Here is a 12,017-nt window from a genome sequence, read left to right on the forward strand (position 1 = left end):
TTTATGTCGGGCTTAAGGACACTTGGATCACTACGGAAGAGCAGTATGGAGATATTTTATGGTTTCAATTATGTGTTTTTGGACGTTTGTATCTGGGGCGCTGTAAGCCTCCATTAGGTGGAGATGTATTGCTACCCACTCCCCCCTTGGATCTCCGCAAGGGATGTGAGGACTCCAAAACCTCACCTAAGCCTCCGTCAGCATATTGGTGAGTAGATAATGGCTGAATTTTCATTTTTGGGTGCACTATCCCTTTAAGAGCAGGTAGGGGGACTTTGAGGAGTTTAAGAGCTCCTTAATCAGAGGAGAAAATGGTAGAAACACAAAGAGGTAGGAGAAATATTCTTCAAACACTGGATGACATTTCACACCCAACGCAATCATGCTATGACACCAGAGATAAAATGATCACAACACTGAGATATTTGGAAAATGGGGAAACTGCAACAGTGCAGCAGTGATGACTTGGGTCTGTCTCAACCTTCCATCAGCAGAGTGATCACACTAACAATGACAACACTTTCACAGTCAGCAGTTCAGTTCATTTCCACTGGGTGTCAACACCTTGCAGGCTCACTACAGGGTGTGTCTTAGACAACCAATCACACCTGTTAAAAGCAAGCATCATACCCAGCAACAGGGTCAACCACACCTCTTTACTAAGGTAAATGTTTCTGTCCCTTACTAAAATATTTTTAGGCTGAGTTAGGAGCGCTCTGAGAGTGCTCTCAGGAGCTTTGTGAACACGGCCCCTGATGTTTTAAGACATTTAAAATCCAGGGGAGATGCTAAACACAGAGCTGTATTCAGATTACAAATGAATCTGTAGCCTACTTTCTAAATGTCAGAGTATTGATCAAATCACACAAGTTCTTTGACAGTATAATAATGTCAAATTAGTGACGTTAATTAAGTTTGTGTATCTCTAACATGCATCGATCTAGGAGAGGCCAGCACCCAGGAAACACACATGTTTTATCTAAAACAAAACACATGAATTAATTGGAAAACACAGCTACACACACGTTAGCAACATTCACACACACACATATATATATATATACACACACACACACGCAAATGTTTCCCCTTTCTGGTGCAGGAAAAAAAGATGAAGTATTTGCATGGTATCTAATGTAGCAACACGACTGATGGGTGTAAACGTTAGTACACATTTGCATCAAATGCAAATGTTTGTGTGTATCAGACTTGGTTAATAAAATCCTCACCAAATGGCTGGAGTTTAACGCATTAGATCATGTTTCAGGTTAACACTTTTAAAATACTTTTTCTGTATGTAAACACTCTAGTACATAGTCTAATGTAAACTCCAACCACCTGGTGCCATAGGAAAGTGAATACAAACAGCGAGTATTTCTGTGAGCATGTCTGTTTTAGTGTGACAATTCACACTCAAATGCTTTCGGGGACAGCAAGGGAACTAATGAGCACTAATAGTCTTAGGGGAACTAATGGGATTCTATGGTAAAATTAAAAAGTTAAATAAAAGTAACCCTGAGCCAGAGAGCTTCTTCCTGTTGCTGCTGTAATAATAGTGCAGGGCAGGAGAGGACATGTTCCTGGGTCGGCTACTCAGGCTGGGACCAGAGCCCACTGCACTGGCCAGTCTGGAGACAGGAAAAAGACTGGGTCAGATACATCTTTCTCTCTGTCTCTATCTTACACTCACTCACACGCTCACACACACTAAAGCATGAAGCACAGGTGGACAAATGAACAAATCCAGTCACATAGTAACTGATAATAAATGAAATTGGCATGTAGATAAACACAGATGATGAGAGGGGAAAATGGGCTGAAAATAAAGTTGTCAAAGGCTGATATTGGAACTGATGTTTGAATTTTTAAAAATATTTTGATAATAAAACATATTCAGTATTATCATGTAAGTAGTCTTTGTCCCACATAGGAGCACAGTGTTAGTTCAGGCAGGACACAATGTCAAGCTCAGCTCACATACCAGCTACATCAGCTGATGGAGCAGCTGATTGATGGAAGGGAGTCAGCTGATAGATCACATGATTCCTTTCTATGCAACCAATTGGTGAATCTCATTCAGGGTGCCCTATTTAAACTGCTCTGGCCTGCCTACTGTTGCTGCTTCCTCTTCAAGCTGCTTTGCAACCTGCCTCCACCCCAGCTCCTCCTTTTCATGCTGTGTCTGACTTATCAATATCATTTCTGTTTGTCATTGATGCTGCTCTGTTCTGTTCCCGTGGGTCTTTGCTGCTGCTCTCACTGCCTTAGGCTTCCCATGTAGGCGCATGGAAGGGCAGGGAGGTTTGCTCTCTCTGTCTCAGGCTTTCCTCATTTGCAAGTGGAAGGGCAGAGAAATGTGATCTCTCTCTGACTTCAGGTTTTCCACACAGGCACGTGGAGAGGTGTGCTCTCTCTGCCTTAGGCTTCCCATGTAGGTGTGTGGAAGGGCAGAGAAGTGTGCTTTCTCTACCTTAGAGCTTTCTGTGTAAGCCCGAGAAAAGGCAGAGAGGCCGCAGAGCCACACCGCCAAATATAATACCACAAATGTAAATAAAGTTTTCCTTAACTAAAGTGGTCCTGACTGAAATTTGTTTATACCACAGCAGGAAAATGTATTAATAAAACAGCTTTTAGACTGTAACGTCCTCTTCAATCCACATTTGACAATGCAATTGTCATTTAGATGTTTTTATCAGCCTCAGAGAGTAACTCATTAAAAACAGACTGTAATAGTTATAAACAATACTGATACAATGGATGTCTGATAGCAATGCTAATGAGATACAGTAAATGCACCTCTTAGCACTGACGTGGTCTGTGTTTATCTACAGCCTTTGCCAAAACACACTTCAAACCAACACCCAGATACAAAAAACAAGCACTAGGTTGTTAAACAGGAGAACTACTGACAGCACTGGCATCGCCTACAGCACTGCTGTTCATTCAGCACAACAAAACACCAGATGACCGAGAGCTAAAAACAAACTTCTTCTTCTTTTTTTTTTTTTTTTAAATGTGGTTTCTACATGTGAAAGTCCCAATCCATAATGGTATTTCTAGCACCCCCTAGTGGAATAATGTGCCAAGCTTTGCTTTACAGAAGTTAAGTGATTATGGACTTGGACTCTGATACAAGAACTCAAGGCCTCTTTATGTGGGTTGAAGCTGCAAAAGGAACAAGAAAATGATGATGAAGTCAGATTCTTGATACATCTAATATGGTAAATTTAGTTTTATGGGGTCAAATAAATTCTGGATTGGAGCTTTTACGTGAGGAAAACCTAGATGAACTGCATCTCTATGTAGCACTGAATAGATTGTCTTACTTCTATTGTAACCTAGAGCATGTTAGCTAACGAAATGTTCCAACTGGTAGAGGTGGTCAAGGTGCCCAAATCAGGATTATGACATAATTTTCAGTGTGACACAAACAAGTATTCACAAGCATTTAAAAGTATTATATTACTTTAGCTAAACAAATAAAAATGGTGTAATAAAGGACCTTTATGGTTGAAAATGTTGTACAAAAAAGTGAATGACTATGAGACAGTGTCTGTTTCTTAACTCATATCACTGAGGCTCAGCAGAACCCAGATATATTCTACCTATAATGTAACATCTGATTCAAAAACTTGATATATTTTCATTATTTTCCTCTTGTAAAACAATTTGTAATCCATTGCTTGGGCTCCTTGATGACCTCTACAGCCAGACCTGGGTCAAGCAGGCAATTTGGTTAGATTTTCTGTTGCAACTCACCACATACTATCTCAGATTCAGTAAATGTTACCTGCCACACACATTATTTCCTGACACTCAAGCTGGCAGGACTAAACTAAACTGAATTAAACTAAATAAACCAAAGCTTCTGTGATTCTTTCCAACCTTTACAGGCTATTCTTATGCAAGGATGCAATACATGTTCATGTGAATGCATGCTGCATGACCCAGGTGCAACGTCATCAAAGTTTTGGTTATGTTAGCAGGGAAGCAGTTGGCGAGCAGATCAGGACGGGGTATGTCTAACCCCGGTGCAGACTGTTTCCTCCGGGCCTGGCTGTAATATAAATGCAGGGAGGGAGAAGAAAAGGTCTTGTGGCGGCTGCTGAACGGCCTCGGAGGGGGACCCACTACAGTGTCTAGTCTGGGAGAGAAAGGGGACACACGTGTACATATACAGTACGTACACACACATACACAGTGGGTACAAAAGACATAGAAGGAGGTGAGAACAAGGTAAAAGTAGACTGATTTCATTTTACAGGACTGTCAGTAGAAGACTGGTAGGAACTGCAACAACAGTGGCGGCAACATCCACCTACGCAAGTCCGTAAGAATAAAAGCTCTTGCAGTATATAGACCAATTTACAGATGTCAAAAACAGTAAACATGAACATATAAGTTGTTCAACTGTATAGAAAGTTATGATTTTTTTGTACTTGTGTGTGTGTGTGTGTGTGTGTGTGTCCTGACCTCGTCTGAAGGCTCTTGATGCGACAGAGCATGTCGAGGTGTCCTGCAGAGTACTGCTCTATGACGTCCTTCACATCGTACGGACGCAATGTCTCCTTAAACTTCTTTTTTGCCACATGGAACTTCATGATCCTACACACACACACACACACACACACACACACACACACACGAAGCAAATAGAGTTAGACAGGGAGAAGAGAGATGCTGCAGTCAGTAACATAAGGGTGTAATTACTATCACCAACCACTAGATGGTAGCAGCAACTTTGGGCTGATCCCTGTTACAGTCCACTTGTTGATCTTTTTTGAAGCGTAATAATGAAAACATTATTAAAATCTCAGATACCTCAGAGTGTCTAAGGGGAAACCACAGTTCACTGGTTCTCTTGTCAAATCCATAACAACCCAAAAGAATGGCTTTGAAACCTGAGTGTAATCCTCTGTCTCCTTCTATTTGGTGAGCAGAGCCACTGCTGGGTGGATAATATTGATACAGGTAAGGAGATCCATGTACTCGGTGCATTTGGATTCCCCGGTGGCTTCTGCTTTTCGCCATTTGCCGGTTTTTCTCACTGTCTAAATGGAAACAACGGTGACAGATGACCCTCTGTAATAACAGTCCTGACAGGGGAGGGGGTGTCCAACCCTCAACCTGACACCCTGGGAAAGCCCTGGGCTCTGGCTGCCCATGAAGGAGGCCTGCTGGGTGGGAAGGCAGGCCTGCGTTGGGTGGTACTGGTGATCTGTGTGTGTCGGAGTGTAGAGAAACAGAGGCGCCAGTGATAGAAAGGTTTGACAGACTTCAGTTCACAATGTTACAGTTCTCACACACACTGAGGTACCAAACACAAGCACCAGTCCCATCCTAGAGCATTTCAGGGAGACATACCCTGTTACATCTTTCTTAGTATATGCAATTTGGAACAATCCAGCGATCTGGATAGGAAAGACACCCATCCTGTATGAATCATGGCTAGATAATAATATTAGGAAATTAGTTGTTTGTATCCACCTTACTCCTGAGGGCACTACTGTGGAAATGATTATGTGCACAACTTCCAGTAAGAAAGCGGAAGTAGCAGTAAGCTAGTTAGTTCCATAGACTGTCTGTGGTTAGTCCCAGTGGCTACTCTTTTTACTCTTCTTTTCTAAAATGTCTCTGCGGAGCTCTGGTACCTGTTGCAGTGTCTGTGTCTGTAACGACTAACGACCAGTCTAAGCTACGTATTTTTCTTCAGCAACTGTGTGTTGAACATGTGACCAGAACAAAAAGGGATTGTTCCTGCTGCCAAATGTACCATTGATATGAAAATAAAACCACAAGAGTTTCACCAGACACAGCAAAAAAGTATTAAGAGAATGACACCTAGACTGACAGATCCGTCACTCAACGTCAGTACATATTATCCCTGTCTTTCCCCGTCTGACCTCATTCTCACTGTACTTCCTTTATATCATATAAAAAATGAATGCCAAAAGTTATTTCTTTTACTCCTAATTTATATGACCATTACTGAAATCTGCTGCTAAATTCAGCTTCATGTTTCGCTCAGGACAATTTTTAATTAATCAGAAGTTAAAAAAATGTGTAAACTGCTTCATTAACGCAGACGAGCGGAGGATTAGCTGGGAAACATCACATTTATTCACTTTACATGGAGCTACAGTTAATACTGTATTATGTTAAATGTTTGCAGAATGTCTTAGTATCTCTTAATAAGTCATCAGAAATCAGAAATCATCTTTAGAACGAGCAGATGTTTACCTTAAGCTAGCTCGGGCCATGATAAAGTTAACAGGATTTCAATGGAGCGAGGCAAGCTAATTGCTAGCGTGCTGGGTTGCTTTGAGATGGTTGTAAGAGATGGCAGAGGTATGATCACATAATGCTGTTTGAGCTTTAACAGGTGGTGTGTTCCACGTTTTATTTCCCAATTGCTCTTGGAAAGAAGAGTACTGTGAACAAACTGTTACCATTGGAAATCGCCAGTTTTGGTTCGACGCCAAAATGCACCCATAATTCACACAAGATATCATGGGGACCAGGACTAAGGTGGGTAGGGCAGACACTTTACGTTCCTTCCAAGAGCTTAAAGACGAGTTTGGCTTTAAAGAGAGAGGATTCTGGTGTTATCTACAAATTAGGAGCTGCATTAAGAGTTTGGGGGTTGTCTTAAGTAAATATGAGAACAAACACCTTTCTTGGTAATTGTGTAATTGGCAAATTTAAGAAAAAATTGGGAAAAATATCCTCATTCAATTATCAAAGAGGACATCTGGACAACTGTAGACGCCAGTGCTGGATGGTCAGTTAGAGATGCACATCACATCATACACAGGTATTATTACACCCCAGCTAAGCTTCAAAGAAAGGGACATATGGGGGACAATTCTTCATTTATATTGGGATTGCTCATTTGTTCCTTCTTTCTGGAAAGATGTCATCAGATGTATTGGAGAATGGCTGCATAAAAAAATCTCCCCGGCTGCCCTTACTAGGAGACCCTGCTGCCGCTACGTATATCTAAACAACAACTTAGACTTGCACTGGCAGGCTTTGTTGGGGCATCAAGGATAGTTCTGCATCATTGGAAGAGCTTGAGAAAGCCTGTGTTTGATGGATGGCTAAAGTTGATGATGGATATTGCCTCTTTTGAATCATTAATGGCAAGTACTAACAACTGCCAAGGGACATTTTATGAAGTCTGGTCTGAAGTACATTAAAAAAGAAACATAAAGGAAAGATGAGATTTTTGTTGCCTAGAGGAGGAGGTATCCATTTGTTTATCCTGTACTTTGAACATGTTTTAGTTCATTTACACATTCTATCTCCGTATTTGTAGAAGTATGTTTTTAATTTGAATTCATCCTTTTTCGTGTGTGATCGTTTTGTTTATCAGGTACTCAGTGTGGCATGTTGATTCATATTGCAAATATGAATTTTTTTTTTTTTTTTTACAGCTTTCACAACCTGCAAATACGCCAAAATTTCATAAGAAGCAAAGTGATGACTGAGCGGAATTTTTTTTTTTTTTTTTTTTACCAAACTAAACCAAATTATTTTCCATCAAAACTTGGACTCTTGATAGAAAATACAAATTCCAATCTGCACAAAGTTGGATGTGCCAAACTGTGTTCCACCCACCTGACACCCACTCTGTGTAAAGGCAGGCATCATAAGTATTGCGCAGACATGCAACTTGTTTACAAACAGACTCAGAAGCTAATGGAAGAGGATCTGTAGGAGCAACACTGCCAATCATAACGGCCTTGGCTTGGTCTTTCTTCTTTAGTCCTTTCAATATACAGTGATACAGTGATACAGTACTATCTGGCATAGGTGTTAACATAGGGGATGCTTCCCTTTCTTGCTTTCCCTGCCAATAAAAAAAAACGTACATTTTTGCAGAAAAAGCACAAATTGGTGCATAAAAAACAACTAGAATGCAAGAAATTAAGTGTCTGATGCTCTAAATTTTCTGGTGGAGACCCTCCAAATCCCTTTTTCATACGTTTTTTAAATGTAAATCCTGTTTTATTGAGAGGTGAAAATGGACATTTCTTACGATGAAAAACTATGACGAGGGTGAGAAGAAGCAGTGGAGTGAGAGAATCAGTTGGCGCCAGTTGGATAAACATTCGCTCACAGGGTGCCGGTGCCAGTGTAAGAGATCATGGTCTGGTGAAACACACACACGATCACACACACAACTGCGCGAAAAACTCCCTCAGGCTAACCCCTCAAACCCAGCGGTAGGTCATATAGATAAAGAGAAAAAGATGGAGAAACAAGGACGTGAAGACACAGAGAAATCCGTTTATAAATGCAAGCATTGTGTGAGCCCCTGCACTCGTGCGTGAAGCATGTTTTTTCCCATCCAGAGTTACATGTATAGAGGAGAGAAGACAGACAGGGGTCTGTGTTGTTGTGGTATATGATCTGTTACTGTAGCACTGTGAGGAGATACGTGAGGAGAGAGAAAAAACAAACTTGTTTTGAACCTCCTTCAGCAGCAATCATTTCTGATCAGCTAGAACTTGTTTAGGCGTACAGAACCAGACTCAAAAACACATGTATACACCAGGTTATTGGCTCCTTACTCTAAATGCATTCATTCATTTATGGTATTTTTTTTTTTCATTCATGAATTATTTGATCAATACCTTCAGATCATAAAAGAGCCTCTAAAGAAAGCAGGCAAACAGTGAATCAACGTGACCTGACTTTAACGCAAGCTCAACTACAGAAAAGATTGCACTACAGTGGTATACAATCAACAACCAGCCAGTCATAAAAGGGGGACTCAGTTCAGTGGCCCCAAGGGGGAGTTTAAATGATGTGACTAATCAATAAGACGTCCATTATCAGTCCCAACAGGCCACAAAATACAGTCAGGAAGCTGGAGGGTTTCAATGGAGCTAAATTCCAACAAACCACCAGTTTCAGATTCATCAGACAGCTATAGTTGATCATAAATACCCAGTCAGAAGAAGGGTTGAATATCAAGATAAAATGTGTCGCTTCCTAATATCTAATAATTGATGATGGTTAATGGTTTAAAACCATTCAAAATAAAGGATAAATATTGAAGATTCCAGTCTCATCTTCACAGTAAATATAAATCTACAGTCTGCAGTAGTGGGGCGGCACAGTGGGGTGGTGGTTAGCACTCTCGCCTCACAGCAAGAGGGTTGCCGGTTCGATCCCGGGTGTGGGAGCCCTTCTGTGCGGAGTTTGCATGTTCTCCCCATGTCAGCGTGGGTTCTCTCCGGGCACTCCGGCTTCCTCCCACAGTCCAAAGACATGCAGATTGGGGACTAGGTTAATTGGTGACTCTAAATTGTCCGTAGGTGTGAATGTGAGCGTGAATGGTTGTTTGTCTCTATGTGTCAGCCCTGTGATAGTCTGGTGACCTGTCCAGGGTGTACCCTGCCTCTCACCTGATGTCAGCTGGGATAGGCTCCAGCCCCCCCGCGACCCTCAAGAGGATTGACGGTTAGAAGATGAATGAATGAATGAATGAGTCTGCAGTAGTTGTCACGATACCAAAATCTTTGTTTCGGTACCAATATGAATTTCGATACTCTTCGGTACTTTTCCTAAGGAAAAGTCCTTTTGGCTACAAACCTTTAGAACAATAAATAGTAGGGGTGTAACGGTACCAAAAAAATCATGGTTTGAAAGTTCCTCAAATGTTTCACCAAGTTGGTGTTGTCCCGTGTTGTGTCCCTTTGCAAGGCAGACTTTCTCTTGTCTTTTTTCACGTGCGCCAGCTGCGGATGTTGATACAGGTGTTGTCATACACACCACTTGTGCAATCTGTGCTCCATTAGGAACAAGAAAGGCGTTTGTGTGCATAAATGAGTAAAATAAATTAACTGAATTAATGAAGTGAATCAATTTCAAAGTACCGGTATTTTCCAAATGCATTATAGTACCGTTTGGAATACTCTAGTACCACGGTACTATTTTAGTACCGGTATACTGTGCAACACTAGTCTGCAGCTGGGTGGCTTAGTTTAGCATAAAGACTGGAAGTGAAGTCTAAAGATAACAAAATACACAGGTCAGGTCATCATGTTGTCTGCCTCTTAAAACAACAGTTTGTGGTTTTACAGGTCAGAGTTAGGGTTATGTTGACCATTTCTTAGCCAGGCGCTGTAACTTCCTGGAAACTTGCCAGGCACCCAGCGGAGACAAGTCACTGCCCCTGATCAAGATATAGTCTGGTAGCTGTTTCCCTGATTATGTTAAACAAAGAGTCCTGAAACCCAGAAGTGAGTTAGCCTTTTTGCACGTTCAGTTCCTTCGTCTCGGGGTCAGTTGTTTGGGTTTGATTCCTAAAATAAGGTCTGTGGTTAACACAAGAGACTTTCACATTTTGCTCTATGACACAATAAACACCAGTAAACACCCTACTTGTTATTAGTATTTGGATGCAAGTTTGCAAACCTGGTTGTTGGTTTCTTTTCCCTTCCTCAAACATTTGTAGGATTTTGGTGGTTCAAAGATGCTTTGGATGAAACATGAAATGTAACTGAAGCAGGATCTCACCTGACAGCTCTGATGACAGCCTTGAGGGGAGCTGATAGATCCTCCACTGTAACATCACAATGGCAGCCTCTCTCATCAAAGGAATCCTCCGTGGTCATGCCTGTGTCCACTGAGAGAGACACACCGCCCTTTCATCAATAAATGAAGCCCCATGCAAAATCATTTCCAGTCTTTAAACTCATAAAACATTTTCTGCATAGTCTGGACAGGAGTCTCCAAGAATGTTTCAAACTGATACTATTTTGGCTTTTAGGTGGTGAGAATTTATGCCCTGCTTGGATGGGATCTTTAGGAATGGGCAGCGTTTTGCCAGCTCAGCTATGTAAGGTGAGAGGAGAGGGTATATATATCCCTTATACTGCCAATAATTAGGAGAGTAGAAGACACAGACAGAGGCACGGACATGGAGAAGAGGAGAAGGAGCAAACAACCATTCAGCCTGACCTATTGACATATTATAGATTGGCGGTTCCATTAAAGGGGAACACCACCCAAATTAAAAATTCCAATATGTTATTTCCATGGCTTTTTACTTCAATCAGTAACTGTGAGCATGACCTGCTCTCTCTCAAAGCCAGAAACCAGTGAAGTTAGTCTTAAAGTTGTGATGTCATGAAGTGTAAAGCTCCATAGACAGTGAATGTGAGACTGATTTTGTGGACTCACAGAATATTTGTTTTCCTTTTTAAACCCAAATCAGCTTTATCCTATTGTAGTGTTCTCAGGTCTGAGACATAAAATGTTCCCTTATACCCTTACACACTCCCCTGGCTGCTCTCAGTGTCATCTAAAACATCTGCCACTATTCAATCTCTGTGGAGCAGTTCTAGACTTCATACTCTAAGACATCACAAATTTCAGTTTTAACACTCTAGTTTTTGGATTCAGGAGAGAGTTGTTTATGTTTACCAATATTTTTGGACTGTCTTACACCATAGGAATAACATGTATGAATTTTGAAAATTGTCATAGTTCCCCTTTAAGTTTAAGACACCAAATAAAGTTACTCTAAATTTACCACATGACTCGGACTCGAGTCACAAATTTGATGGCTTTGGACTCAATTTGACAAAATAAAAAAAAAGACTTGCAACTCCACATGAACTTTAAAGGCTCTCTAAGTCTTCCTAAGCTTGAAAAGTTTTTGTCACACACAGCAAACATCTCCTCACGATCCGCTAGCTAGGCAGCCCAGGCTCCGCAAATGGCAACAAAAACATTTGGGTCCAGGCTGCACCAACCAGCCAGCGCGAGCCTAGCGAATGCACGTGAACACACATGAACGCGGTGCCCATGTATCACGGTCTCGCGCAAGGGTGCACACGTGAGCGCAGTGCCCAGAGAGGCAGTTAGAGCTACAGGCTACAATGAGGCTAAAAACAGTTCAAATGACGTTTTTCCAAACAACTTTTTATGTCGGGGCTTCAGGACACTTGGATCACTATGGACGAGCAGTATGGAGATATTTTGTGGTTTCAATTATGTGT

General features: G+C 41.4%; 1 protein-coding gene across 5 annotated transcripts in view; it reads right to left on the reverse strand.

The window, feature by feature from the left end:
- kcnq5a (potassium voltage-gated channel, KQT-like subfamily, member 5a) overlaps nucleotides 1-12,017 on the reverse strand; it is a 160,645-nt gene that overhangs the window by 5,957 nt on the left and 142,671 nt on the right. For 3 of the 5 annotated variants that reach the window (XM_033613299.2, XM_033613300.2, XM_033613301.2), the window contains 2 exons: nucleotides 10,531-10,639; nucleotides 4,474-4,605 (listed from right to left, as the gene is read on the reverse strand). In XM_033613299.2, coding sequence (XP_033469190.1) covers nucleotides 4,474-4,605; nucleotides 10,531-10,639 — 241 coding nt within the window. Of the gene's footprint in view, nucleotides 1-4,027; nucleotides 4,145-4,473; nucleotides 4,606-10,530; nucleotides 10,640-12,017 lie in introns of all 5 variants that reach the window. The other 2 variants (XM_078160662.1, XM_033613298.2) reach the window with 1 other exon arrangement.

Source organism: Epinephelus lanceolatus, chromosome 17 (genome assembly GCF_041903045.1).
Source record: "Epinephelus lanceolatus isolate andai-2023 chromosome 17, ASM4190304v1, whole genome shotgun sequence".
Taxonomy (NCBI): Eukaryota; Metazoa; Chordata; class Actinopteri; order Perciformes; family Serranidae; genus Epinephelus; species Epinephelus lanceolatus.